The sequence below is a fragment of the Anser anser genome (assembly GCF_964211835.1).
Source record: "Anser anser genome assembly, chromosome: 20".
NCBI classification, from domain to species: Eukaryota; Metazoa; Chordata; class Aves; order Anseriformes; family Anatidae; genus Anser; species Anser anser.
Genome location: NC_139741.1, coordinates 2,521,409 through 2,546,650, shown reverse-complemented (window position 1 = coordinate 2,546,650; position 25,242 = coordinate 2,521,409). Strand labels below are relative to the sequence as shown.

The 25,242-nt window shown below is 37.1% G+C and overlaps 1 protein-coding gene across 4 annotated transcripts in view; it reads left to right on the top strand.

Annotated features, from left to right (window-relative positions):
• USP32 (ubiquitin specific peptidase 32) overlaps positions 1-24,984 on the top strand; it is a 78,781-nt gene extending 53,797 nt beyond the window's left edge. For 2 of the 4 annotated variants that reach the window (XM_083806807.1, XM_083806805.1), the window contains exons 16-34: positions 3,171-3,288; positions 5,653-5,807; positions 6,528-6,609; positions 7,463-7,537; positions 8,142-8,280; positions 8,540-8,645; positions 9,269-9,442; positions 10,021-10,195; positions 11,102-11,253; positions 11,985-12,096; positions 12,669-12,880; positions 14,314-14,498; positions 15,651-15,737; positions 16,247-16,367; positions 17,066-17,257; positions 17,836-18,130; positions 18,572-19,005; positions 19,620-19,712; positions 20,250-24,984. In XM_083806807.1, coding sequence (XP_083662933.1) covers positions 3,171-3,288; positions 5,653-5,807; positions 6,528-6,609; positions 7,463-7,537; positions 8,142-8,280; positions 8,540-8,645; positions 9,269-9,442; positions 10,021-10,195; positions 11,102-11,253; positions 11,985-12,096; positions 12,669-12,880; positions 14,314-14,498; positions 15,651-15,737; positions 16,247-16,367; positions 17,066-17,257; positions 17,836-18,130; positions 18,572-19,005; positions 19,620-19,712; positions 20,250-20,423 — 3,081 coding nt within the window. In that variant the 3' untranslated portion in view covers positions 20,424-24,984. Of the gene's footprint in view, positions 1-3,170; positions 3,331-5,652; positions 5,808-6,527; positions 6,610-7,462; positions 7,538-8,141; positions 8,281-8,539; positions 8,646-9,268; positions 9,443-10,020; positions 10,196-11,101; positions 11,254-11,984; positions 12,097-12,668; positions 12,881-14,313; positions 14,499-15,650; positions 15,738-16,246; positions 16,368-17,065; positions 17,258-17,835; positions 18,131-18,571; positions 19,006-19,619; positions 19,713-20,249 lie in introns of all 4 variants that reach the window. The other 2 variants (XM_083806806.1, XM_083806804.1) reach the window with 1 other exon arrangement.
• Positions 24,985-25,242: the final 258 nt, after the last annotated feature.

Here is a 25,242-nt window from a genome sequence, read left to right as displayed (position 1 = left end):
GAGATATAGAAGAATAGATGATAATACATGAGCACAGTAAAGAAAGCAGTCAAGGACTATCCTTTGTTGAAACGATTGCCTACGAGCACTACCAATTGTTATTTTGAGGTCATACATTTAAAATAAGTATTTCTTTATTATCATTATTTTTCTAGTATTCTGATAATTGCTCTTTTTTTTTTTTTTTAAGAGTAAGTAAAAATCCTGCTGCTGAGGCAAGCAATGATCATTCTTTTTCTTCAGCACAAACTCAGTAACACTCCTCCAAACTTACGGAATACTCATTTACTCATTTGCCAGCAAATAATTCATATGTAGTGAATTGTACGTTTCTTGTATTTTACAGTAAGCGGAAAAACCAATGAATTGCAGTAACATTGTGAAACAGATTTACAATTAACATAAGTATATCCATGTGTAATAGAAAATCTATTTCCAAATTGGTAATGTTGTGGTTTTATATCAACAATTATTTAATTGTCTGTAGTCACTTAGAACCTTACAATGAAATTGACTATTTCGCAAAAGCCTATGAAAGTTAAGGTGATATTTGTACTTGTTTGTATAAAAGTTTTCTTAAAAACCTTTGAAAAATTGAAATTGACTTTTTGTAACTAATACTAGTATTTTCTATATTAAGGTTGTAATATTCTTAATTAAAGATTAATTTGGGGCACAATGCAGAATTTAATTTTTGAATGTGTGAAAGTGCTTTATATTAAATGGAATTGACTAAGTGGACTAATAATTACTCTGCGTTATCCCAATGAGATATTTTTTGGTTGCAGTTAAAACAGCAACAATATTCCTGAAAGAGAAGCAGTAATTATATAGAAACAGTCTTTGTTAAATCATATAATTTGCTCACAGTTTATTGGGCTATCTCTGTTTCTTTGTATGTATTATTGCAAAATGATTAACCGGTCATAATCATTTGGAACTAAAGCTGGCATGCCTTGAGTTATTAATATTCAATGTATCAAAAAGTAGACTGATCTTAAAGCTAAGAAAAATTGTAGTAATTTGCTCGTAAGTAGAGGCATTGGAACTTTCTTTAATTTCTGTTGAAAAGAAAGGTATTCCATACAGTGGTTTATTTCTTCTGTGTCATGTAGCCTCTTACCTGAGCTACACCTTAATATTTAAAAAAGGAAGCGAGCATTTTTTTTTGATGGTAGCAATAGAGATTAAGCGATCATTTATTCTTGAATGATGGCAGGGTTTTAGAGGCCAATCTTTGGTTTTGCCTTCAAAGATCTGCTTTCGCTGCAGCCCTTAAATTGTTAACATTGGGAGTACACCTAAAACCAAGGTGGTTGCAGAAGGCTATTACCGTATTAAAAATTCTCTTGCCTGAGGTGTGGAGCTGGGTTCCAGAAGGAAACAGCCAGCCTGCACCTCTGAATAGGATGCAGCTTAGAAGCCCTGAAATTGAAATACAATGATCTAGGATGTGAGGAATTTCTATTTTGAGAGGGATCTCAGTGCTCAGACAATAAATAACTTCTCTAGAATAGCTTGGGTAGATCTTCTAGAATTTTTGCCTTGATTCTTGGTGTTTTGCGGAATTGTCTGACCAGGATTTCTCTGAGACGTCGCCAGACAATGTCCAGGCGTGATTGTTACTTCAGAAACTTCCCTGACTCCCAGCAGTTGTGGCTGGAGACTCTCACATCCAGTTAGGTAGCCCCAACAATTTGCAGTACCATTTGGTCATAATGGCACTAAGAATTCACGTATGACTGCCAAGCTGTACTCACCTTTTACCATTCTTTGATAGAATTCACCTTGTAGTCAGCCGAAATCTCAGGATTCCAGGACTGCCTGTATATAAAATACTCTTACTAAGGTGTGAAGCATTTTTGAGCCTGCTAGATGAAAATGTTTATATAAGGCAGGCCTCATTTTAAAATGTTTTGATTCAAAACAGATCTTAAGTTGCGTTTTTCTTGACTTTTTTTTGTATTAGTTTTATGTTTTGTGTTAGAAATGGGAGAGAATTTGCTGTATGATTTTTGATGATTTGATCTGTTAGCCATAGTATTGACATGGATTTTACAGTGAAAAATCACTGCCTTCTGCTACCCTCCTCCCACACGTTCTCCATGGAAACAAACACCTTTCGTGATCCAGAAAGGGCACATCACTTTATGCACAGCACAAACTAATGTGCTTAAGATTTTTACGATAGTGCCATTAGAAACAAGACTTTATTCAGAATGAAAAAAAAAAAAGAGTTTAGATGTCCTGTCTGTAAAAATATAAATAGTGGATGTCTAAACTTTAGCTTTTCAGTTCATAATTAAAGAATCTTTTGGGGTGCAGTTATCTGAACCCTTGAATTTGTGGAGGGAATTGGGTTTTGTGCTGCCATGTACACAGGCAGCGCAGACAGTGCCAGGCTCCCGCCCCGCAGCAGGGACCATCAGGTGGCTTCTTTCCAGAAGATGTTTTCGTTGTAGCTGAAGTTTAATACCATGACACTTCAGCGCATTATGTTGCTTCTCGCAGCTTAAGCTGAGTGTTTTCTTCTGATTGTCACTTTCACAAAAATAGTCGTCCTGCTATTTATGTACATCGGTATTCGGGCAGATACAGATAGCGAAATCTTTGTAGGAATGTTGACTGAAAGCCACAAGTCACGTTCTGGGGAAATTTCAGCTACTTCTGTCAGTGTATCAAAATGCAAAGTAAGTTTTAATTTATCCCTATAATATGAAGTTGTGAATTCAGTAGTATAGTTCAAAAAGAACAAATGTCTTAATGTAGTGGTGTTTTTTAGTTGTTTTTTAACAGTTGTGAACCTTCTGTGTTGAAGTATAGACTGAGTAGAATTACTGAGGTTCATTGTAAATTCAAGTATATTTCAGGAATGATAAGAATGTTCTTTCCATAGTATTGTACAGGAAACTATGCTTCCACTAAATAAGGTGTTTGCTTTTGGTAGTCTGAAACTAATAAGCTTCCAAAAGTACTTAGAAATCAGTAAATTTTTATCGCTGTGGATGTTTGCCTAATACCCCATAAGAAGTTCAGAGGATTTCTTGTCTCCTAGTAAAACATAATTATTTTCTATCCCTCCACTTTAATCATTACTTCCTGTTCCTAATAGGATTTCCTACACGTTTGGAACAGGAGTCTCTGAAATGTGTTTTAAATGTCTTTACTAGGTGATCAAAAACAGCAAAACAAATGTGCCTGAACTAGAGTTATTTCCTCGCTATCTGCTCTTTCTGAGACAGCAGCCTGCCACTCGAACACAGCAGTCAAACATCTGGGTGAATATGGGTATGATGAGCCTGAGAATGTTTCCTCAGCATTTACCTAGAGGTAACTTAAGAATGCAGCAAGAATACAAGCGCGCAGTTTCTAAGAAAGCGAGACCCACAGCTGTAGAAGCGAGCTTGCTGCCACTGTGCTTGCACACCAGCTAATCAACTGTAAGGCACAATCAGCGTTTGGTAAAAAATTTCAAGGCTTTCCTTCTATCTCCTTTTGAAAGGAAGAGGCTTGAGGGAGCGTTTTCAGTGAAGTCAGTTAAGTTGCGTAGTTTCTGCAAATAGATCGGTGAATTGAAAGTGAGAAATGAGCACTGCATAAAATATAGGGCTAAGATCTGATAATTCCCTCTGGCAGTTAATTATGTAGCCAGGGTACGTGCACCTGTGCATTGGGGTGTGTTTCTGATAGTACGCTGATATAATAAAGTAAATCATTATTCAGCCAACTGGTTCTGAGTCACTTGGGCAGCTAGTCTTTAATGCCCAAAATTATTTAGTACCCTTTAAAAAGGGGCTTAATTAATGGAATGTGAAGACTATTGCTTGATACAGTTTGGAAAGACATTCAGTAGAAAGTAAACATCCCACTAAAATACCATAATTGTGGTGTTAATGCTCACCAAAAGATTGTACAAGTAATAAGCTATAAGAATAATCTTGTAGCTTTGCATGTTTCTGCGGGCAAGTGTTACAGGGATTTATTTTCAGTAATTGGTTTGTGTGTGTAATTGCATATGTGGTTTATGCAATAGGTCTGAAGAAATACATGATTTCCGCATATTATGTGCATTTGAGTACACACAAATAAATTGGATACTCACAATAACATATATCCAGAAGTGGGCTCACCTGACTACTGAAAACTAAATTCTTCTGCCTTATTACTCAGCGTATGTTTAAAAATCTCATGCAGATGCTCAATTTTTCACTGCTTTGATAGAATCTCAAACTTAACCTGTAAATGGTGGCTGCCTGTTTGATCAAGTTCCGCTACAGAAACTGCCTGCTACCCAAATTCATTTTTCGTATTGATCTAATAAAATAGAAACTGTTTTGTTTGGACTTCCTAAAAGACCGAAAGTCAAAGAGAGGGACTTTTCTGACATGACAAATTTGATCTTGATTTGTAATTATTTCGCTCTTCACTAATTTATTTGCCCAATCAATTATTAATCTTTTTGAGTTTTCAAATGTGCTTTCTTGCTGTAATCTTACAACTAATCCTCTGATCCTTAATCTTAGAAAATGCTTTTTTGTGTTCCTTTAAAAAATAAATAAATTAGTACTTTGCCTTGGTATCCTGAAACAAAACTGATGCTTTGCTGACTTATGATTACAGTATAGTTTTACTCTCTTGTCAAATTGCATGTATTACTGCATCTTTTCATACGGTGCTACTTTATTTTACTCTTTTACATTGTTCTATTTTCATCATTAAAATTTGTAGTTACTTTAGTAAAGCAATTGCCCAGTCAGGCTCTATAACACAAGCTTCTTATTAATACGCTATGGACCTGTCTTTGTAGGAGTGGGGAACTTCCTTCTCCTCCTCTAGGTTAAACTAAAGAAGCTCAGAAAATAAAACATAAATTTGGTCTCATCTATTTCAAACTGCACTTTTGTAAATGCTTCGCGTAAAGGTGAGCTCATTTTATAGAAAACAGCAACAATCTTGACTGATGGAATTAATTTGTGTTCCAAAGATGAGATTGTTAAGAAATGTTGGTGAAAATCATAGGCATCTTCATAGAACATGTGTTGAGACTGTTAGTTACAAAGAGTACTTTTATTGTCAAACTGCCAGGCTGATTTCATCTTCGCAGGTCAGAGTTCATCCCACAGAAGAGCTGGAGCAAAGTCATGCTACTCCCAAGAGTAGTCAGCCTGATTTTTATTTTATTTTTACCTTATTTTTAACTGACAGTGTGCTCTCAAAATATCTGTGATGTTTTTGAAGCCCTTTATTTTGAAAATTACTATTGTCTTCGATACTTCGTCTTTAAGAGGAAAAAAAAAAAGAGTAGTCCAGTCATTTAAAAATTTCTTTTAAATTATTTCCTATGAGAATCTTAATGGAGTGGTTTTCTAATAGGTTTGGGTAATAAAGGAGATGAGTTTATTGTCTTTGCAACAGCAAGTTTGTTCTGTGTTGATGCGAGACATCCCCAAGTGTTGGTAACGGCTAGCTTTCATTTCATTACTTTATCCATAAACAAAAGCAGAGGAACTGTGTACTTGTTTTTCACCAAAAAAAAATAATAATACTTAGAGTATGCATAATGTGTAAGCTGTTATTTATCTGGGTTTTATTTCAGTTTGCATATGGGTATATATGTTATCTCTTGTTCTTTTCTTATGGTTGCAAATCCAGGGAATGTACCTTCACCGAATGCTCCTTTAAAGAGAGTGTTGGCTTACACCGGCTGCTTTAGTCGAATGCAAACGATTAAAGAGATACACGAATATCTCTCCCAGAGGCTACGCATAAAAGAAGAAGATATGCGCCTCTGGTTATACAATAGCGAGGTAAATGTCAGTCTTTTTTTTTTGTTTTTAACAGCTTTTGAATATTGTATATCATATTCTTTTCTAGATACTATTAAACACGTGCACAGAAAAAAAAAATGAGCATAAATTCTCTTCAAGATTTAACCACCCAGGATGGAAAACTTGGGCCAAAACGTGCAAAGGTTTTACTCATGCCATTTTTTGATTTTTGTGCACCCCAAGCAGTGAAATTTAGGTTTTTGTGTCATTAGCCTGATAAACATCAATTTATCCTGTGATATGTTTAAAAATTGGCAATTGGCTTACTGAATAATACTCTTGCTATACAGTTTAATAGAAACTGTTTTAGATGGAAGTAAAAATCTGTGCTTTCATTGGCATGCATGATGCTGTAGACTCCTGTTGACACAGCCAGCAGCCATCCAGGCTCTCTTTCACATGTGTATGTGAAGAAATCAAATGAACAAGCAGAATGTATTCCTCCAAACCCTTAAGTGTATATAATTCTCTCATGCTAAAGGAATGCCATGTAAAACTACAGCATTGAAATAAATCCTTGTGGAGATTAGTGAACTGCTGTATTTAATTAATTTTGTTTAATTAATTAGGGAACTAGTACTCTTATTTATGTGAAAAAAATATTAATACTATTTTAATTTCATTGCTTTGAAATTCAAACATCCTCAGAGAATTTTTGATCTAGAAGTAATAACTATATGAAGTATTTTTCTCCTGCAGAACTATCTTACTTTGCTTGACGATGAAGATCACAGATTGGAGTACCTTAAAATCCAAGATGAGCAGCATTTAGTAATAGAAGGTATAAAAGAGCATGTAAAGTTGTTTACACACTAAGAGCAAACAGTTTTTTTATGAGTCTATATATTCTTAATAGACTGTGTAAGTACATGGTTGTGAAATTGTCCAAACTACTATACAAATACATTAGCCCAGTGCCCAAATATTTAATCTTTGGAAATATTTTGGGATGGAATAGTATGTGTACATTTCTGTCTGTCTCTATACATTGAGAAAAATATAGGAGGAAGCACCAAAGTTTCAAAGAATCTACTACGCCTATAGTTATAACTAGAACAGCAGAGATAAAGCAAAACCTGTGTGAAGCACCTGATGCTTTTTGTTGTGTTTTTTCCCCACTGATTTTACAAGAGTTATGATATTTGCATGAATGCATTCGTACAAAGCAAAAGATGAAGAAAACTGCACGTTGCAGTCCGTACCAGGTTCATTTCTAAGAATTTCATTATAAGCTGCTTTTATTTTCTTATCTGGAAAGAACCTAACATGTTTGGACTTGGCTGCTTGACTGACTGTCCTCGTGGTGAAAATGCCTTAAAAGCAATCAATACCTTTCTTTTTTCAATTTCTGTTGCATCTCATCCTTCTGCCATGCAGTACTGTGCCTGGCAGAGTAGTTTCAGTCACAAATGAATCAGGCCTTTTCCGGAGGTGCATGGATCAGCTGACTTTTTAACTAGTTTGACCTGACTTCTTGTTTACTCTCTTATTTCGAGAAACAAAAGTGTGCATACTGAAAATAATTTTATGATCAAAATTAAAATAAGTATTTGCAAATTTTACTTAAATCTTTAGCTGTATAAGCTCTCTGGAATAAGTAGTAAACAAAAATCTTACACGATGTCTCTTTCTAGTTCGAAACAAAGACATGAGCTGGCCTGAAGAGATGTCTTTTATAGCAAACAGCAGTAAAATAGACAGACATAAAGGTAAGTACTTGAGGTATGGTGAGAAGAAAAATCCAAGAGGGTATATTATGTTGAAACTCTTTTTAATCAAATTGCTGTTAACATTGGAAGAGGTCTTTTATGCCTTTGCGGCTTTGCTTATTCTTTCTGTTTTATTAACATAGCTGCTAGAAAAGTGTGAGGGTTGGATGAATAGATAGATGAATTTTCAGATATTCAGATGCAGCAGTAGCAAATTCTGGATTTAATGTTTATTATCTTGCCTTTTTTTTTTTTAAGGTGAGGAATAGTTAAGATTTTAACAAAGGAGTCCAGAAGTTGCAGTACCATAATTATTTAGCTGACAGTAGTTTGTCTGGCTTGTACTGATATCCATGGTGGATGGAATCCAACAAAATACTTAATTACCTCAATTTCTGTTGGCTTAAGTAGAGTTGAGAGAGCAGATACTTTGAACAGGCTGATCCTCTGTAGCATCTCTGCTAGTTGTAGTCTCCTAAGTGGGAGCACGTTAAATTGTTATGGTTGCGGTGAGAAGGTCACATTCTGAACTTCACTGATATACCATTCCAGACTAATTTTTCACATCTGCAGAAGTGACATAATTATGTTTCCTTTCTCTCAGTTCCTACTGAAAAGGGTGCTACTGGATTAAGCAATCTGGGTAACACATGTTTCATGAACTCGAGTATCCAGTGTGTCAGTAATACGCAACCTCTGACACGGTATTTCATCTCAGGAAGACATCTTTATGAACTTAACAGGTAATCTGTTTGAGACCTTTGGCATTTAGATATCATAGCTGATTTAAGATCAGTTTCAACTTTCAGAAGTAGACAATATGAATAAATTCTTTAAAGTTTAGTATTATCAACTATCAGCTATACAACAGGTAACTAGTTTGGGTACATGAAACTATAAACTCTTTTGTTTCTGGAAGAGCTAAAACAGTTCAGCATGAAGCCTTTGCACTTCCTTGTTTAAACCTCATGCTTATGGTATTAATTACTTCTTAAATTCTAGGACAAATCCAATAGGAATGAAAGGACACATGGCCAAGTGCTATGGGGATTTGGTTCAGGAGTTGTGGAGTGGGACTCAGAAGAATATAGCACCATTAAAGTTGCGGGTAAGTCTGCGATGTGTGTTATTTGAAGGTAGAAAGCAAGAATTTCTTTGAGTAGTGGAAACCTTTTAATGCACTTTTTCCTGATGTTAGCTGTATTGGTTCTGGGACTCAGACTGGTATCTCCCTAGAGGAGGAGAAGGAAACGTGGACACACATTCTGTGTGTTAGAAGTTGGCTGCGAAACCAGCAAGCATGTGCTGGGAAGACAGTCATCATCATGTACATGACGCCGAACTGGTCACAGAATTTAATCTTTTGGGAAAGGACTGTGTCAGGACAAAACGCCCATGTGGAGGTCAGGGTGTGTGTGTCCTGGTGGTCAGGACTTGAACAGCTTTCTGTTGAATGTAGTCATGGTTCAGCAATTGTAAGCTCAAAAGAGTTAACTGATAATGAATCAGCGGTTGTGGTGTAAGATGTGGATTTTTATAGCCCTTGTTAGGAGCAAAAGATAATGGATTTACCTGTAAATGATCTTTTGTTCTGAAAGCATAGGGAGTTGTCTTTAACTCTTGGCAATTGCATTTCCGCTTGTCGACAGCATGCATCTTCTCTACAATATTTTGATTTATTTTTACAGCTTTTGTCACATAATGTTAAGTAACTTTCTGTCCTTTTTGTAGTGGACAATAGCGAAATATGCTCCAAGGTTTAATGGCTTTCAACAGCAAGACTCACAGGAGCTTCTAGCTTTTCTTTTGGATGGTCTTCATGAGGATTTGAATAGAGTTCATGATAAACCGTATGTTGAACTGAAAGATAGTGATGGTCGACCAGACTGGGAAGTAGCAGCTGAGGTATGGGTTAAAGCTTTTGTTGTTGTTATTTTGATTTTTTGTTTGTTGGTTTGGTTTGTTTGTTTATGTTTCCCCCTCATAACACCAAGTTGCTAGAAATTACTTTGTTTCTCAGGAAATCTAAAGTTACTGATGAGCAAGTATGTGACAATACTCTTGCAGGAATGGACCATCTTTTGAAACTTGTTAGATCTATGATTTAAGGAGTCAGTTTCACCATTGATCTGAAAATGAGCTCCTTTAAATATTATGATAAAGGTATAAAGATAAAATCTCACAATCATTTTGAATGATTCAGAGTAATGAATATCAAAAATTTTCAAGGTGATGATCCTTTCAGAAGTACTTCAAATGATGTCGTACCTTGATTATTGTGTTAAGGGAAATAACTTTTCTTTACTCTCGTTGAAACTGAACACTTAATCTTTATAATAAATTGGTAAGACACATCTGTGGAAAAGTATTTGAGTTCCATAGGCTGACAAAACTTTCTGGTCTTCCAACACATCCTCTTTCCTGTAGTTCAAGCAAGTAGTCCAGCTTCTAACTTTGTATTGTTTTCCTGAAATTTGTTTTAGGCCTGGGAAAACCATCTGAGAAGAAACAGATCCATTGTCGTAGATTTATTTCATGGGCAGCTGAAGTCACAAGTAAAGTGTAAAACTTGTGGACATATAAGTGTTAGATTTGACCCTTTCAATTTTTTATCCTTACCTTTGCCAATGGATAGCTACATGCACCTAGAAATTACAGGTGAGTGGTGGTATTTATTGTAGCACAGACAAGTTCATAGGGAATTAAAAACTGCATGTAGAACAGATTTTCAAGGAACGGCTCTAAAACATCCAAATTTTTGTCCATATTTGTACTTTTAAAACAGTAGCATTATTTTAATATAATAGAGTACAAGAATTTTCATTGGAATGCAGTTAAACTAAAATAAAAGCTTTCTTTCTTAGGAAGAACTTCTTTACTGAAAGGGTTGTTAGGCATTGGAATGGGCTGCCCAGGGAGGTGGTTGAGTCGCCATCCCTGGAGGTCTTTAAAAGACATTTAGATGTAGCCCTTAGTGATATGGTTTAGTGGAGGACTTGTTAGTGTTGGGATGGAGGTTGGACTAGATGATCTTGGAGGTCTCTTCCAACCTAGACGATTCTGTGATTCTGTGATTCTGTAAAAACAGAGCATACATGGTCCATTTCCTATCTTGACTAAAAAAAACTTAAAACAGCAACATGTAAAACTGAGGTTTTTAGAATTTTACTTCTATTCACTGAAAATCTGTATTGTGGAGGTTGTTCTGAATCTGTGTAGGGTGAAAAAGAGAGGCTTGGGGCTAGTGGACAAACAAAAATACTTCATGGTTTGTGAACTACACTGTGAGGAACCAATATATTGTTGTAAAACAGGCAAAAGTAAAAATGATAAAAAGCTAAAGAAAAGTTGCATCCATTTTCTACTGCCTGTGCAGCAAGGGATTTTCTGACATTTGTCTGCAGATCTTGAAAATTGTCCGATAATAAAAATAAAATAAAAAATAATAAAAAACTGATCTTAGTGGGAAAAAATACTTTCTAATAAGTAGGTAGGTGTAATGTGTTATTCTCATTAAATCTTTCCTGGTTTGCTGACCAATGTGTTTCTTTTTCCCCTTTAAAGTAATCAAATTGGATGGTACTACGCCTGTTCGATATGGCCTGAGATTGAACATGGATGAAAAGTATACAGGTTTGAAAAAACAGTTAAGTGAACTCTGTGGGCTGAAACCAGAACAGATACTCCTTGCAGAAGTCCATAGCTCCAATGTAAAGGTAAAAAGAAAAAAAAAATGCTACAAAATACTTCTCGTATTTCTGATTATTCTTTGACACATCGGCAGTGTCTTCGTGCTTTTCGATATTAAGCTTTGCCCACAAGAAATGTGAAGTAATTTAACTGAAATTGTGATTAAAAAAAAAGCGAGCTTGGTTTTATCTCTATATGAACTTTATTTCATTCATGTTTCACTTTTAAGCTGTAATTTGGCTTTCTTCAAATAGCTTTAAAACCAAGTAAACTGAGCCAAGATAAATCACTTGTAAATAAAATGAAAAATGATGTGGAAGCTCACAGAAGTTGAATTGATTAATAATGATATTTAACAAAAACATGATAAAATCATCTTGAGCTAATAAATCTCAAGTTAGAGTGCTATGATGAGCTTTAAACGCTGTCAAGAGGTTGGAGACAAATGATACCTGGCTTAGTTCTGTATACTGGCTATGTATGTGTTTACATCTGTATTTTTGTTTGCTGTTATTGAGTAGGATTTAAGCTAGGGGCTTACAGTCTAGAACCAGTAATACCTCTCAGGTCTTGCTGCGGTGGTCTGCAAAGTCTTGTGCTTGTTGGCTCTCCTTTATCTAGAAAGGTGTGACAAAGCAGATGGGAGGGGAGAGATGATCCGATAGGTGTACTTACTTTCAAAAGAACAAAACATATAAGAAGTCGCAGATAGAAGCATATACATACCTGACTAACTTTTTCCCTGTTTGCAATGAAGAACTTTCCTCAAGACAACCAGAAAGTCCGGTTATCAGTGAGTGGGTTCTTGTGTGCATTTGAAATACCCATTCCAGGATCACCTACATCAGCATCAAGTCCTGTGCAGACAGGTAAAAGAACACTTATTTTCCTGTTCACTTAAAACGTACAGTGCTTGGGTACTGCAGAAATTCAGGAGAAAAACCTTACTACTTAATACAACTGAAAAAGTGAGGCATAAAGAAAAGCCAGGTAAGTCCAAGTTGTGATGGGCAGAGAAGCTGTGAGCAGTCTCAGTGCCTGCTGATGTCCTGTGATCCTTTTTAGGGTTGTGCCCAGAGCAGTAGTCTGAAGCAGTAGTCTGATTCATACATACTCATTTTAGTTAGACACATGCAAAATATTTTCTTGCTTGTGGATTGGCTCTAAAGTGGGATATATAAATATCGGAAGTATGGTGTTCAGTTTTGGCTCCTGTTTTGTTGTCTGTTTTCATGCATGAACTGTAAACACCTTTATTATTCCTTGTTCTTGCATACTCTGATTTTTTCAAAGTTTTAAGCAAATAAAAGATTATGTATTGGTCTGAAGGAGAGTAGCAGATATTTCATGAAATGCACTGAACAGAATGGAAGGCATAAAGAACTTGTGCTAAGTTATAGTTGCTGTAGATAAAAATGAGAACGTAATTTTCTGTCTACAGATACCTCGACTGGATCATCAACTAACGGAGCACCCAACATAATGATGAATGGGGACCTTCCCAAACCAACCCTGATTCCCAACGGAATGCCAAATACTGTAGTGCCATGTGGAACAGAGCGTAACCTCGCCAACTGGACTCTGAACGGTCACGTGCCCTTGATTTCTGACAGTCCATGTACAGGGTATATAATTGCGGTCCATAGAAAAATGGTTAGTGGATTTTGCATTTGTTATAAATTATTCGCATGACACTGTTTGAGAAAGTCAGTGAGGGTATTTTTTATGTCCATATGATAAATTAAGCTGTATTTCTTATGAGGGGAACATGAATATGTTTCACTATTATGTATGCACCAAGTTATACGGACATGCAGCTCATGTAGATTTAAATTATAGTGTCTAATGTTGGTATATTTTTCTTTCCCTAGTATTGGCATGCTTCCCAGTTCTTTAGCACTGAGATGCATACTTGGGCACTCACTAACTCCCTGATTAAATGTTCCAGGATTCTTTGAGCAGAAAAAAAATCTAATTAGAGGAACTACTTGAAATGTGTTTCTTCCCCAGTATGTGGAACAGCCTTATTTCTTACAGAGAACCAGAGTGAAGATATATAGTACATTAGTGGATCGTTCTGTTAGCATGAACTGCTCTTCATAAAAGCATCTGTAGTTGTGTTGCACTCTAAATGTCAAAGTTGAGTGACTGAACACCTCAAATAGCCATGTGTTCAGTGTGCACTGTCTCCTGACTTCAAAGTCTGCTGACATTTAGAACGTAGGGGATGTGGGCTGGGAGGCTATTTAAGTTGCCCCTTCACTGGGTGTTTGTATGAGGCTGTTTTGCTTTATTCTCTCATGGTGGCCAATAGCCACTTCTATCACTGCCATCTTGATTCAAGTTTGGTAGAATTTCGTATGTGAATGGTACAATGCTTGTGGGCTGTTACAGTCTGCTAGTCCTACAGCTTGCAGTAGGAGTTGTGCGGAAGGAATTCCAGCAATCCATGCTTGTCATTGTCAAAAAGCTTATCGATGGAAAGGGTCATTTGTAATAAATTTTTGCAAGGCAGTAGTGGTTTACTGTGCCTAAGTGTCATTCAGTCAGTGTGTTAAATCTTTCTTATAAATGAGAGATGTAGCACAAGGCCAATTTGTCTGCTTGGAGTAAGTTGTGTACAGGTCTGCAGTGCCTCCTTAAATGTAAAGGTTTTCTTTCTGGATAGAATGTAAACTTGCCTAGTGTAGAGGTCATTTGGGGACAGGTAGTAACATCATTAGTTGCCTTTCTGCAATACAACATTACCATTTGTTGGGAAAAGTAGGAAATATTCATTATATGAAATATAAAAAATTGAACATGGTTGAAGTAGATTTATGCTGATATGGTGTAGTGCTTAATTAACATTGCTGTGATATCATAAAATACAAAAAGAAAGTTTTCAGGTAGTTTCAAAACAGTTATCAAACTTTACTGCTTTTGATATCAAAAAAAATGTTGAAATAAAGTACTTTCAATAGAATTAATTTTTGTTTTAATTGCTGAAGCCTAGAATATAAACCAAGGTCAGCATCCAAGTAATTATGGTAATGTGAATTAATTCATACTTATATCTGAGTCATTCTTTTATTTCACATTTGCAGATGCGGACAGAACTGTATTTTCTTTCATCTCAGAAGAATCGCCCCAGCCTCTTTGGAATGCCACTAATTGTTCCTTGTACAGTTCATACACGGAAAAAAGACCTGTATGATGCAGTATGGATTCAGGTTTCCAGGCTGGCTAGCCCTCTCCCACCTCAGGAAGCTAGTAATCACGCGCAAGACTGGTGAGTTCGGCAGGCCAACCGTTGACTTGAACTACATAATACAGTAGCTTAGACTTGTTTACAGAATTTTAAAAATACTCATTACTTCATTGATTTTAACTTCTCGTAATAGCTCTGTTGAATGAAGATACGCTTTTGAATGTCAACAATTTTAGGAACAATTTTGTGCAGTTTTACCTCAAATGCTTTCTGTCTGCAGATTCTATCTAGTGGGTTAGTTTTGTAAGAAGTGACTTTAGAGTCCTAAAATTTTATAATGACAATAATTAAAAATACCTTTTAATCCTTTTTAGTATAGTTAAATGTAGTATACCTTCCAGTTGCACTTAAAGGTAGGTTTTACCCAAATTAATTGGCTCATTCTCATGCACTGATTGATAATTCATTACATCTGTCAAATGGAAAAATAACTGAACAGTCTGTCCTATGATAACATTTCATGTATTTTAACAATGAATTACTACATGGTTCATTCATCAATATGCCAGCGACTTTTGGCAGTTATTAGTAGCTGTGTAGACTCTAGACTAACTGATTTTATGTAGTCAATTTAAACCAGTGAGCCTGTGTCCAAGTTAACTGGGTTAGAAAAGAGATACAGGGTAGGATGCTGTCCTGTTTCTTTCAAAATCAGTGAGTGCATTACTCTTCATTTTCTGTAACTGCCACTACATGTGGGAATTTTTTGAATGCCTTCAGAAGGCATGAGGAAAGGGTCAGTTACTACACGTGTTTGCATTATTTTAGTTTTCAGAACATTATATGAAAAAGTTCATTTCCAAAGCAGGAAGAACTGCAGTTGTTTAATGGATTTCCATTTCTATTCCTCTGCAGTTATATTAGTGTGCTAATAAAATGTAGTAGTACTGATAGTAGTATGAAAATGTGTGACTATGCCTACTAAAGCTTTAAATGTCTTTTTTTTAATAGCTCAGTGGTGATCCTGATGAGTAGACTTAAAGCTAATGCTATGATATGTGTATTTGGAATTTAGGTGACACAAAGGCAGGTCTTATTTCAATATCTTATGCTTAATATTCGTTATCGTTTGGATTTTTTGTGTGTTTTAGCAAATAGAGTGAAGGAAGGTCAAAATTAATTGGCAGTCTGAATGAATACCTATGTTTCATGTCGTGTTCTCTTCTGTTTCAGTGATGATAGCATGGGGTATCAGTATCCGTTCACCCTAAGAGTAGTTCAGAAGGATGGAAATTCTTGTGCTTGGTGTCCATGGTACAGGTAAATTGTTCTTTTTAGATTTAAGGAAAGGAATCACTTCAGCAGAAATGTAATTTATGGTAATGGGTTTTTGATACGTTTCAGACTTCAGAGGTAATATCAATAAGAATCTAGAATCTAATTTAACCAAAACCCTCACATGGCAGACTTTCACTGCAGAATAGCTTTTATGACTTGGAGAGCTGAAAGCCCCGCTGACAGAAACCTTAAATTAGGAGATAGACAGGAGATTATCAAAAAAACTCTTAACCCCTTACAATTTTCTGTGTGCATATGTGCCTATATGCAGGCACGTACATGTACATATTTGGATGATTTGTGGGGATTTTCTGCAAAACTAAACAGTTTTAGATGTAGATCACCTGTCCTTGCTAGTTTCTTTGCAATTTGGAGAGTAAGAACTAAAGTGGACCCTGAAAGCGTGCTTGGAATTTTTCCAAAGGGTGAAGTAAGGTAAAGCCAAAAAGGGTTTGGACAGTTCAATTACCACATCTAACTTTTTGTCTTAGATTTTGCCGTGGCTGTAAAATTGAGTGCACAGAGGACAGAGCTTCTGTTGGTAACGCTTACATTGCTGTAGACTGGGATCCAACAGCACTCCATCTACGCTACCAGACATCACAGGAACGGGTAAAATTGCAACGCAAACCCTTCATTGTTTGTTAATAGTTCTGGAGTACAACCCATTTCGCCAAGACTAAATTAGGAAGGCATTCCTTTTTCTTTTTTTCATTAGGCATTTGATTCTTACTGTATCAATTTTCTGTTAAACTAGAGGCAGTAATCACAGAACAGTATATTCTGTGAATAAATCAGTTTCTTAATGTTACACCTCTTACATAACCATAATGTGGAAGGGAAGCTTCTAAAAAGCCACAGCAGTGTATTTATTGCCCGTTGTGAGTTGTGTTTGTTCTAGCCACAATATTTTACAAAATATGTTAATTTGATAGATTTTCTAAGGATGCCAGCACCATAAACAGTTATCCATATGAGTAAATCCATTTGATTCATTGAGTCTACAAAACAGATCTAAAGGTAAATACATGGCTGAGTTAAACTAGAATAGCTATTCAGATTTATGAGCAGAACCTATAACCTTGTGCTTCATGGATGATTTTGTAAACAAAACCCAAGAATAAGGAGTGCATTATTTGTATGTCTGCCTCTTCATAACTGAAAAAAAAATCTGCTAAAACTTAGTGCATTTACTTTTCATCTTTAATCCTAAATATAACTATATGGTGTTATTTGTACGATACAGTGAACAGTCTTCCTCTGAGCAGTTTGTATGTTTCCAAGTCAGAAACAGTTCTATCTCACTTCAGATTGTAGAAGAACATGAAAGTGTTGAACAAAGTCGACGAGCTCAAGCAGAGCCCATCAATCTGGATAGCTGTCTTCGAGCCTTCACCAGTGAGGAAGAACTGGGGGAGGATGAGATGTACTACTGTTCCAAATGCAAGACCCATTGTCTGGCTACAAAAAAACTAGATCTTTGGAGGCTTCCTCCTATTTTGGTATGATATTGTTTTGATTCCTCTACAGCAACAGAATCAAGCTGCATTGGTTACAAATTGGAATCGCTAGCTATGTCTTCTTGTTCTGAATAAGATTTGCTTTTGTTCAGTCTCAGGAGGGGAGTTGACTTAGTTCACGTCATGCATTTCTGTACTGCAGGAAAATAACAAACGTCAAAAAACCTTTTTTATCTTTTTAACATTGCAGCATAAGAGGCATTTTGCGTTCGGTTTTGTCTGTTCTGACAGAGTCACACTTTGGCAGTGTTTCTGGCAACTTGATCTTTTGTCTAGTTGTGTAACACCTGCTGTTATTGGTTTTGAAACTTGGTAGGTTATTCAGAACACCACAATATGGATCACTGAAGTGAAGCAAACTTTTCCATCATTTCCCCATGAAACATTAGTTCTGTATTTTACCAGCTTGATCCCACAATCCAAATTGTTACATACTATGTGGTTAATCCTTTTATTAATATGTGATAAAATGTGTATGCTTCAGGAAAAAAATACCTTAACAGTTATATTTACTCACTGTGATATAATCCTTTATTTTTCTCTAACATATTTGTCTTTAGATCATTCACCTGAAAAGGTTTCAGTTTGTAAATGGCCGCTGGATAAAATCTCAGAAAATTGTTAAATTTCCCCGAGAAAATTTTGACCCAAGTGCCTTTTTGGTACAAAGGGATCCAAGTCATTTTCAAAGAAAGCAGTTAACTCCTCAAGTTGATGACCTTCCTGAACCACGGACCCCTCTCCAAGGGGAGTCTAAAAAAATAGATCTGCAGATTACTTACACAGCAGAAGGAGATGCACTGAACAGAAGTCCATCGTCCCTTAACACTACTAATGTCTTGAATAATATCAAAGGTAGGTAATAATTAGGGAAGGTTCCAGTACATGCTGATACTTGGGAAAAAAATAGTTTTATGACTTCTTTGTTTGCTTGTTTGCCAAAGCTCTGCACTTATTCTGAAATGATCATTTCTGTTGTTTGCTCTGGAAAGCTTAGTGAACCTCTACCACTTAAAAAAAATAATAACAATAAAAAAATTAGTGACAACAAATATTGGCACTGTCTACTTCAGTGTAGTGGTCTGGATTAAGAATGAGGAATTTGTTCGTGCATAAGAGTTAAATTTCGGTTTATAAGTGTGTGTGTGACCGCAGATACTTCTACTCTTATATAGTACTCAAAGTTGCAATGAAACTGGTTTTTGGTGTTTAGTTATCTGAAAACAAAAAACTTTTAATAAAAATTCTCGACCATGTATTTACTTACCTTAATAGTCCACATGTTTTCTATTCTAGCATCTCCATCTTTGGGAAGGAAAAGTGGAACCAGCTGTCCTTCAAGTAAAAACAGTAGCCCAAATAGTAGCCCAAGGACTTTAGGAAGAGGCAAAGGGCGTTTGCGGCTACCACAACTGGGTAAAAACAAACTATCAAGTAGCAAAGAAAATTTGGATGCAAGTAAAGAGAACGGTACTGACCAGGAACAGAAATTTACTTCTGATCGAAGTGATGCTCTTACCAGAGGGCAGATTTTGGGTGGTAGCCAGAGTGAACTCTATACTGCTCAGGACAATGAGATGACTCTAGCCAACGGATATATTTGTGAACAGAATGCATATAGTAATGGCAGTATCAACGGTCAAATTGATAACCACAGCGAGGATGATATTACAGATGACCAAAGAGAAGACGTTTGTGTTAACCCTATTTACAATCTATATGCAATTTCGGTAAGTTGGCTTTTTATGCGAGTAAACTATCTTTATGTGGCATTGATTTGACTAAATCTTTTTATTGTTTACATTACCAAAAGTAGAGACTTATCAAAAAAGAGAACAAAGTAGAGCTATTGTCAGCAAAGTAAATTTAGTATAAAACTGAACGCAGCTCAAAAGTATCTGCGTGTTTTTTCTTCTTGAGCATGTAAGCTTAGTAAGCTCCAGGCATTTTAAAAGGAAAGAAAAAAAGTGAAGCACAGTCAGAATTAGCACCAACATTGGTCGTGTGAACATTTTTAGCTTTTTTGAGATTAGAAAACAATGAAGTAAAAATTGGTGGTAAAGGAAAAAGGCAGAAAGAGGTGTGAAAGGGAGGCTGCGTTTGGATCGGGCATGTTGAGCTGCTGGGCTCAGCATGCATGAGATGTTTTTGGCATATTTAATGTGCTGCTACTTCAGAGGAAAAAGGTTTTGTTTAAGAGAATATGTAACATTTAAGCATCTTTGGCATGTATAGATTGTCATAAACCATTGTCACTCAGTTAAAAATCATGAATTTCTTCTACTGCTCTGTGAATTCTCAGTTTTGATGTTTGATCCAAAATTTTCTTCTTCATTTTCTTCAGTGCCATTCAGGAATTATGGGAGGGGGTCATTATGTCACTTATGCCAAAAACCCAAACAACAAGTGGTACTGCTACAATGACAGTAGCTGTAAGGTAAATCGTTTGTTTTTGTATCAAATAATTACTACCTTGGGTACCTAGAGGCAAAGAAACTTATATTTTGTGAGAACCGTTCTTTTAAAATCATGAACATTTCAAAAGTATTTCAGACAATTATTAAATTTTTAATCTAAAGTATATATACATGAGATTTTTTCAAGTTAACATCTGTTCATCAGCTGCTGTAACGTGGTTAAGATGCTTATTTTGTACAAAAATGGAAATGTTACTAAAAATGGAAGTCCAAAAATATTTTTTCATGATGCTAGCTGTTTTGTATTCAATTACTGAATAATTAAGTTCCAATATTTCTAAGTATTTGCATTTAACACTATAAAATGTCATACTTTTCAAGTAAATAATGGAACCTGATAGCTGTAATAAGGAAGACAGAAAACATGATCCTTCTTGTTGTAAACAGCCACTTAAAAATACCGTTTCTAGGGCAATTGTGTACATTTTAAGTTCAGTGACAGTAACACAATTGTACCATTGCCTATTTCAGAATGTGTTTTTCTGTTTTTTTTTCAGGAATTGCATCCCGATGAAATCGACACCGACTCTGCCTACATTCTTTTCTATGAGCAGCAGGGGGTAGACTATGCACAATTTCTGCCAAAGATTGATGGCAAAAAGATGGCAGACACAAGCAGCATGGATGAAGACTTTGAGTCAGACTATAAAAAGTACTGTGTTTTACAGTAAGCAGATGATCTTCCATGGACTGTTTTGAGAATGTGAGGGATAACACCCTGAAACTTACATTTGGCAAAAATGTTGTTGAAACAGATAAGCTAAGTGTAGTTATTGTACCCTGTGATCTGAAAGCACAAAAAGAAAACCCTAATTAAATAGCAGTTAATATAAAGATAGTATTGTTTTGTTCTGTTATCTCACTACATGCTCTAAACATTTCTGATGTTAGACATCAGGCTGAGACTGCCATTTGGCCTTTAAATAAAATGGTTTGAGAAAAGCCAACTAGGACCAAATAAGAGGTAAATTTAATAGTCCAAATAAGAGCTAAACAAAGTAGTGTAGAGTTTACCAACTATTCTAACAACCCCCTAAAGCTCTCTTTAGATTTAAGATAATGGGGAAAAAAATGTAGTGTTGTCTTTGGACAACATGATATTGCTACCTCCTTTTTCCTGCAGTTTTATTGCATTTTATTGGCAAAACAGGGAAAGTAAGAGAACGGAAAGTGCACAAATTTAAAGAATGAACATCACGAGTAGGAAAAGTTTCCAGTTTTGCCGCCACTAATGTGTCAGTTGCTTTCTTTCTGTATGTTGGGAGCACAACCAAATTATAATTTGAGGTGAGATTAATTTCTACTCTTGAATGGTTTATTATAACTGTGTTTTCTCCACGTGTTGGCTGTGCAGATCAACAAGTTTCAGGAATGGCTTTTCTGCCTGAAGTGTGCTATCTTAAACTTTTGAGATGCCTCATTAAGAAACTTCAGGTTGAAGAGAGTAGCTGTGATTACACGCATGGTGTCTTAAAATGTGCACATTGCACAAAATGTTCCCAGCTTTTGGAAGGAAAGATGCCTGAGCTTATGTTTCATAACTGGTGTTGCTTTTAAATTTGCACTTTTAAAAATTCGTATAATTAAATTCAAAAACATAGTTTGTTTTTGTTGTTGTAAGGGCTCTGGAGTGAATGGCTGTGAATTATCCACTGTGTATTTCAAACAAATAAGAAGCTGTGGTTGTCAGGTAGCTATCGTAGCATTCATGGAATTGTATTATTTTTTTATTGATTTCTTAATTTAATAGGGTTTCTCTTTTCAAACGTTGGTTGCCTTTCAAATTTTCTTTCTTGTAACAGGTTATGCTTATACTTGCAATTAAAACAAAATTGCTTTCCATGCCCTTGCAAGATGCTCTTTGGAGTCAGTGGGCTTACTGCATGAAGGAAAGCCTGAGCAAGTCTTAGCAGAGACTGGAAAAGAGATGGTTATTTTTTGAGTAGGCGTTTCTTTGAACATTTTCAGTGTTAAATTGTTTGCATATATGAATGAAGATAAACGTTTCACCTTTTGTTCTTCAGCTGAGTCTAAGAAGCTTAATAATTTCATGTGTCATCTTCCAAATTATTTAGATTTTGTATCTTCACTAACAATTGATACTTACATCATTGATCTCTGAGATAAACGTTTGGCTTCTTTTTAATGTGTTTTACAAGAATGCCAAGCCTACCAGTAACTGTATGATTTCCAGAAGGATCTGGGTTTTATCCATTAAAAAAATTGTATCAGCTGATCTTGCTGTCCGTACTCTGGCAAGAACTTCCCTGTCTTCGTTGGAGGTTGTGCCTCTGTCAGGACAGCAGATGAGATCCCACTTAAGTATCGTCTTACTTGTGAGGTGTTGCTCCCTATCCCGTTGTTCTGGTTTGATCCCGCAGGCAACTCAGCACCATGCAGCCTTTTGCTCGCTCCCCCCACAGTGGGATGGGGGAGAGAATCTGAAAAACAGTAAAAAGCTCATGGGCTGAGATAAAGACAGTTTAATAGGACAGAAAAGGAAGGGCAGGAGCTGTGTTTCAGTACCAGCCACTTCAGAAGCAGCTCGAACCCCTTCATACACTGCCAATATCTCTTTCAGCTGCAGTTTAGTGGGCCTCAGAATCCCCAACTCCAAAACCCTAGGGGTTGGCCTCGAGTCTCCCTGGGCTCTTTCTGCCAGAGGCTCCAGGTGGGGCCGTTCTCCCCAAGGGCCCCTCTAGTCCTGGTCAGAGTATTCATCACTCACTTCTTTGTGAGTCATACACCCAAGCCTCTAGGGTCGAGGTAGATTTTCCATCCGAATTCCTCATGTTCTCTACGTAGTTGGGCAGGTAAAACCAGGGGGACATGCGGTGTGTACCCCCCATATCCTCCACTTAAGCAGAGCAACGCTTACTCCTAATAGCTGGGTGGCTTCCCTGCCCTCTGATTCCAGGCTACTGGTCCCGTTATCCCAGCATCAGAGCAGCCAGGTGTTGATGTGCTTGCCTGGATGATGGCTGAAACCCTTTGGGAGACGGTTGCAGCTGACTCAGGGGTAGGAATTGGATGTCTGCTGCCTTGTTTATGTGATCTGCCTCTTCCTCTTGTTCCTGTGGTAGCCCTGCTTCGGAGCAGCCTGCCTCGTCTGCTTCTTTCGCTTCTTAGTAGGAGTTTCTTCTCTTGCTAAATGAGCTAACTCCTGTGTTCATTGCTTCTTCTTGAATATAGGAGCAGCTGACGCTGGCATGGGCTGGTTCAGCTGCAGTGCGTGTTGCAGGGTTGGATTAGCTGCAGTGCCTGGCGTTTTTTTGTCAGATCTGGAGACCTTCCCTTCCCCTTGTGGGTGCTGAATAGCGTTGAACAGGGCTCTCGGTAGGCAAGGGCCAGGTCCCAGCACATGGCAGCAGTCTGTGTCTCTCTGGAATCACCAGCGTGGCAGCATACTCTTTCCAAATATTTTCCTAGCTTGTCAGGGTTCTGCACTTGTTCAGGGGTACAGTCCCAAAGCACTGGAGGTGCCCGCTGCCCCACGTACCTGCCCATACCCTCCCACGCTCCCGGTCACTCCTAACTATGCTGCCTCCGGGCAGATCTCTGCGTGGCATTCTTAAATAGCTGTTTAACCTTAAACAAAACAAGAAACGCGTTCAGGAGACATAGCAATAGGAACATGCTGGTTTGAACATCCCAAGGTTATTCAAAATTCTCGAGAGATATTGTGACTAGCCTGGAGGAAAAGGGGAAGGTGAAGGAGAAAGGGAAGGTGAAGAAGTGTGGGGAAAGTCTCCCCCCTGTCTCCCCCATAGATAGTCTCTCTAGGAAAAAAGGTAAAGAATGTAATTATTAGTAGTTGCTAAGAGATGGTTCCTGAAGTATGAGGACGATGGTAATGTAGAGTACAAACACCAGATTAATCTCACAACCGGTAATTTTATCACATCATAAGCCACTGTTACACAGTACAGCAAAGTGAGAACCTTAAACCAGACCCCAGAGATGTTCAGCAGGGACAGGGAGCGTAGGCAGCAAGCGAGGCGTTACACAACACGGTTCTGAGAACAAGCTCAACTCCGAGAGCAAAAATTCCAACATTGTGACCAGCAACTGTTAAACTAACACAACGCTTATAACAATTCTGTTTTAACGTGCTCTGCTCAGCTCTGTCGTTACCTCAACCCTTCGTGCCCCGCGTTGGGTGCCAAAAGGACGGCTGTGGTTTAACCCGGCTGCCAGCTCAGCACCACGCAGCCGTTTGCTCGCTCCCCCCACGGTGGGATGGGAGTGGGAATTGAGGAAAAGAAAAAAGGAAGGTAAAAGCTCATGGGCTGAGATAAAGACAGTTCAATAGGACAGAAAAGGAAGGGAAAACAATAGTAATAATAGTGATAAAAGGCTATAAAACAAGTGATGCACAATGCGATTGCTCACCACCCGCCCACTGATCCCCAGCCCGTCCCCAAGCAGTGGCTGCCCCCCCGGCCAGCCCCCCCAGTTTTGTGTTTGCAGGATGCCCCCGGTACGGGATATCCCCGTGGCCAGCCTGGGCCAGCTGTGCTGGCCGCGTTCCCTTCCCCGCTCCTCATGCACCCCTGGGCAGCATGAAGCTGAGTCCTTGGCCCTGTGCAAGCGCTGCTCAGCAGCACCTAAACATCGGGGGGTTAGCAGCGTTGTTCTCCTCCTAAATCCAAACCGCAGCACCGCACCAGCTACTAGGAAGAACATTACCTCTGTCCCAGCCAAAACCAGGACACCCATACACTCTTTTATCTTGAAAGTGGTCTAAACACTGAGACAGAAGAAAGGCGCAAATTGTGAGTTTCTAGGTTAGAAGGTTTTTTTTCAGTTCCCGTTTGTCTGTTCCTCCCTGCGCAAACTCCATGAAAAGTGAAAGATTTTCAACTGATTTACTTTAAAATGTTTTATTTAAGCAGGTAGCACAATCTACTAATGTTATTTTGATCTTTTGTGTTTGTTACATTGGTTGTAATTAATTTTTTAAATTAAATTAATTCATGATTTAGTAGTAAATTTATTAAGTTAACTATTAACTATATTCACTTTGTAAATTATTGTATAAAACTTATTGACAATGCACTGACTTTAGAAAGATGTTAATGTACATAAATACCTTGTAAATAAATAGTGTTGATGTACTGGGATATGAGCTGTATTAAAAAAGGTATCGGTAATTGTATATGGAGTGAACCTGTTTATCTGTAACTATATTATTCAAACAAATTAAATACTGTGGATGCAGATAAAGTGTCACTTCTTGTCAGATAATTTTTACTATCTTTTTTTTTGTTATGAAGTTTCTGTACTGTTTTCATTAAGCTTAAATGTATTTTTCTGTCCCAAAGATTGAAATGTGTAAGCATACAGCAAGTCTTTGCAATTTGTCCAGCATTGCTCTCAGCAGAGCTGAAATATCTTTGTAGTTAGTTCTACATTTTAATTTCTTTTAGTTTTCCTTTTGAGAACATTCTGATTGGTTTTTAGATTTAGTCCATTTAATCTTATTTAAAA